General features: G+C 39.4%; 1 protein-coding gene across 1 annotated transcript in view; it reads right to left on the bottom strand.

Annotated features, from left to right (window-relative positions):
- The window catches only part of LOC106875982 (N-acetylneuraminate lyase), a 33412-nt gene that overhangs the window by 2050 nt on the left and 26123 nt on the right, over nt 1-5239 (bottom strand). Inside the window, exons 5-7 of the mRNA XM_052966699.1 lie at nt 2801-2858; nt 2281-2356; nt 1207-1299 (exon numbers count right to left, since the gene is read on the bottom strand). Of these exons, the coding sequence (XP_052822659.1) occupies nt 1207-1299; nt 2281-2356; nt 2801-2858 (227 nt within the window). The remainder of the gene's footprint in view (nt 1-1206; nt 1300-2280; nt 2357-2800; nt 2859-5239) is intronic.

The following is a 5239-nucleotide window of genomic DNA, read 5'->3' as shown; positions in this document are numbered from 1 at the left end:
AGCATCCTGAGATCATTCTTCAGTACTTCATCACATCTCCCTAAGTCTCCCACTTCCACATGTTCCATCCACTTTGAGAGATTGACACTTCTTTATGGGGCAGTCGGCATCTGTCTGCATCACATGACCAAACCAGTGCCATCTCCTCTCTTGCACACAGCAACCAATTCCTCTTATGCCTAGCTTCTCTGTCAATATACTAGCACTCTGTCAAATATGTACACTTACATTACACATCCAGCAAAGAATACTAGCCTCATTCCTTTCTAACTTTTGCATGTCCTCTGCATTCAGGGCCCATGTATCACTACCATGTAGAATTTCTCTCCATTGTATGCATCATACAATCTTCCTTTCACTTGGAGAGAGAAACCTTTCATGGCCAACAGAAGTAACAGGTCTCTGAACTTCCTCCAACCTATTCTTATTCTAGCTATCACACTCTCCGTGCATCCTCCCCCACAACTAATTTGGTCCCCTAGGCAGCAGAAATTATCTGCTACCTCTAATGAGCCACCAGGGCATTTGATGGAATCAATTTCCTGAGTTTCTAAGCTTTTTAAGGATCCTATGCGTCTTCCACATACAACTGCTACCTTCCAGGTAACCTTCCAATTAACCCAGTGCTCATCTTATGTGTTCATAGCTGGCACTGGGTACCCCACATGGAGTTCCTGCCTACACCTTTACTACAAATTAAATAGGGTCACCTACCTGAGGGGTGCAAGGTCCTGGCATTTTCTGGCTTATTAGGACCTTAATCTTTGCTAAGTTAACCTTAAGGCCTTTAGATCCTCGGTTTTGCTTCCACACCTGGAGATTTTTCATCTAGCCCTGAGTGGATATGAGGGGGCTTCTTCTAGTTTCTGTCTACCAAATCCACTCACTCGCCCAAGGTGCAACATAGTGGGACTGAACCAGGAACTATGTGGTTGGGAAGCAAACTTCTTACCACACAGCCTTACCTGCGCCTATATACATACATACATACATACATACATACATACATACATACACATATATATATATATATATATATATATATATATATGTTTAAGCATGTGTGTATTTTATTACTTGCTTTATACTGTAATTAACATAAAAAAATAATGTATGACTGCTATGGACTCTAACGACACGAGCAATTAATTAATGCAAGAGACAAGCACAGCAACAACACAGAGATGGAGTAATGAAGCTACTTACAATGGACATGCGTCATGTAAGGGATGCTGTAGTAGAAAAATGGTGTGGATGGTGCTGCAGCCGCCACTTGGGACAAATAATTTGTTAAGATCTCTGAAATGGAGACGAGAAGAGGACCAAGATTATTCAGACTTTAATGACATGCATGTGTGTGTGTGTGTGTGTGGATAGAATATATATCAGAAATATCACTGCTGTTGGCATCATTATCATCACCATCATCATTGTCATCATCATCATCATCATCATTGTCATCATCACCATGATCATCATCATTGTCATCATCACCATGATCATCATTGTTGTAATCATTATTTACCATCATCATTATCATCACCATTATCAGCACAATCATCATTGTCTCCAGCTGGCTATACGACACGATCTCTGCCCTTATATTTTCGAACCAGGGAATCTAGTACCCCGCACTCAGCTCAAAACGATTTCTGGGTTATTTCCCCTCTAGCCGAACAATTATTCTGTGCTGATGAACGAAAATAACCCAGAAATCGCAATATACAGATATTGTTTTAAGCTGAGTGGGGGTACTAGATTCCCTTGTTCGAAAATATAAGGACACAGATCGTGTCATATAGCCAGTTGGAGACGATGTCTCCTGGGGCTAAATTACAGCAACATTCGTCCTAGACCAGGACTGCCATGTTATGTTAGCAAACAATCTTTACTACAAAGTACTGTTCCTGAATATCTCTTGTGAGATTTAAAAATAGTAATTTTTTAATTTATAAATCAGTGACTAGTTGTCACTTTGAAAACTATACATTTCAAATGGGAATTTGGCAGCACACCTCTAACCGAACAATTATTCTGTGCTGATGAAGAGAAATATCCCAGAAATTGAGATACACAGATATTGTTTTGAGCTGAGTAGGGGTACTAGATTCCCTTGTTTGAAAATATAAGGACACAGATCATGTCGTAAAACCAGATGGAGACGATGTCTCATGGGGCTAAATTACAGCAACATTCGTCCTAAACCAGGACTGCCATGTTATGTTGGCAAACAACCTTTACTCCAAAAAAAAAAAAACATATTCGTGCAGATGAACTGACCTTCATTTTTTGGTTTATAAAATGTTGGACACATACACGCAATGGCATCGGCACCAATGGCTTCTGCATGTTTGGCCTGGAATCAAAGAGAAAACTTGATATAACAACGATATCTTCATACAATAACAAACTCTGTTTATTTCATGGCAGACATTTTTGTAAAAGAAATAGCAGCTAAATCACTTTTACTTAATACTTTACTACTTTTAAAAAAAAAGGATGGACACATCAGATGAAGTAGTCCAAAATACTATGTATTTGAAAGTTTTGACAGGGTGGTCATGGCTAGAACTGGTTTCAGAATAGATCTACAAAATCAGAGTTGATACGAGGAGTTGAACAACAACAACAGCCACAGACAACAATAACTTCCATTCTTTTGGCAGACATTCTGGGTTTCTTTAATCAGACATTGGAACCATATTTGAGGTTTTTGCTTTTTTGGTCAAATTTCAATTCCTATTTAAAGATAAGAGAATAAAAGACAGACTGTGGGAGTAACTTAACTGGTTACACTTACCAATTCTATGGAACTTCTCAAATTGGCAGCACCAACGTGAAGGATTACTTTCTTTATTCTGTTAATATGGAAAAGATAAAATGTACTACAAACGTACATGTATGGAACTACACACACATGCTCACATGCATACAAATGTGCACACATACAAACACGCATACATACATACATACATGCATACATACATGCACACATACATGCACACATACATGCACACATACATGCACACATACATGCACACATACATACATACATACATATAAACACATTTTTTTTTTTTTTTTTTTTTTTTTTGAGAGCCCTCCCTACTGCTCGACAGGTTTTGCTTTTAGTCTAGCTGGGTTCCTAGTAATCCTCCTCACCAGTCAAGCCTAGTATAGGTTCAATGACTATTTGGCCCTCAGAAGTTCTGGGTTCGTGTCTGGCATGCTCAAAGACCACTGTGAGTGTGGCACCCATCAGCTTTTGTTAAAGCATGTCTCTAGGAGAAGGTCACTCGAATATAAAACCAAATATGCAGCGAATGGCATTGAACATCTTGGGGATCTTTTGTTTTCGTTCGAGATCATGGTGATCCCACATTCCAGAACCTACAACCCATTGTTGTCTCTGGATTATATTAACAGGATTGAGAGGGTCTGTGAGGTGTTGTGCGTTATTGAACCTGAAATTTTAGGTTGAGCAATTGCTGTCGAGGTAACTATCCAGTGCCATGTAGGATGACACTGTGGTGAGCATGGAAGCCAGGGACACGAACCTGGGTGAAGCTGACTGTTGGTGCAATAGCCTCAGGCACAAGCAATGCTGGAATTTTGTATGGGCAATGGTTAGATGGTTAGTGATGGTCTTCCTTGGTCACAAGTGGACAGCCATCATATATATATATATATATACACACACACGACGGTGTGCTGAAAGTTCCTGGCTTTAAGGGTAACACAAAAGGCCCGGCTGGAGGCCCAACCATCCGAGTTCGTTTTACAGGGCTTAGAAAGAACTAAAGGGCTGCTGCAATAAGTGTGTGAATCTGAGATGAGAACATGTTCAATAAAATCATAATTAATTGATCCTTCCGTTTTTTCTTTTATCCAAAGCCAGAAACTTTTCAGCACGGCGAATTCTTTTTCGTTTTATTTTTAGGAAAAATAAAATGAAAAACTAACAAAAAACATGAAATCAACAAAAATTAAATTCTTTGAAATTCCCAACTTAATGCTGAAATTATTTAAAATAAAATAGTTTAAGGGAGATAACTTTAACGCATACTTTATAATTCTGTTACGTAAGTTACTTCCCTTTATATTTATGTCTGAGAAGATTATTTACTGACGAGATATCAAAATCACCGAAGAAGATCCAAATAATGAGTGAAAGAGAAGAAAACATATTTGTTGATGGAAATTGTTTGAGGATCGAACAAAATTCTTTACTGCATTCAGCTACATTCCTTTGTGTTTCCAGTTCAAATTCAGCAGGAGTAGAATCGATGTTATCCCCTTATATTCTTTCCCTAAAATGTATGGCTTTGTGGTTAAGAAACTCGGTTTGCAGCAGATTAACACATGGTTTCGGGTTCGGTCCCTACTGCGAGACATTTTGGTCAAGTGTCTTCTACTATAAGCCCGGACGCAAAATTTTTTCCCACGAGAGTACAGGACCCCAGCAATAAACTCTTGCATACATCAAATCAGGGCTCACCTTCACCTTGTTGTCAAGTTAACAAACACACTCTACCGAGAAAACTCAAGACGAAGAATAGTGTTGTAAGTCGACCGATCGCCGAATTATACCTGATTATAGAAGGAGACAAGAATTAAATAGATTTGCATCTCTACCTATTATCGGATTTTCGTTAGGGCCCCGTATAATAAAGATGTGGATGGGAAAAATGTGGGTGGAGGGTGATGTGCTAGCAACCCTCTCCCCTTACTGTTTTACAAAGTAAACAACAACACAAATAACTACGCAGAGGCAGCCATGGTTGAAACAAGAACCACAAGCATTCTTAAAAGAGAAAAGAAGCATGGTCCTTCCTTACCCAAGTGACCTTCTCTTATCGCCCATCACTTGTTATGCGTTCATAAATTAGTTTGATAGTTGAGCTCTGATTGGTTGTATGCAAATGAGTTCATAACTGGGGTCCGCAACTCACGTGGGAAAATTTTTTTCGTATCCGGGAATCGAAACCACAATCTTACGATCCTTACCCAAGTGATCTTATCTTATCGCCCATCACTTGTTATGTGCTCATGAATTAGTTTGACAGTTGAGCTCTGATTGGCTGTATGCAAATGAGTTCATAACTGCGGTCCTGAACTCTTGTGGGGGAAAATTTCTCTTCCCGGACTGACCAATGCCTTGTGAGTGAATTTGATAGACGGAAACTGCGTGAAAGCCTGACGCACGCACGCATATTTTGTGCGCGCGCGCGTGTGATAC

Source organism: Octopus bimaculoides, chromosome 3, assembly GCF_001194135.2.
Source record: "Octopus bimaculoides isolate UCB-OBI-ISO-001 chromosome 3, ASM119413v2, whole genome shotgun sequence".
In the NCBI taxonomy this organism is placed as follows: domain Eukaryota; kingdom Metazoa; phylum Mollusca; class Cephalopoda; order Octopoda; family Octopodidae; genus Octopus; species Octopus bimaculoides.
Note: the sequence above shows the minus strand (reverse complement) of the source record. Positions and strands in the feature narration are given on the sequence as shown.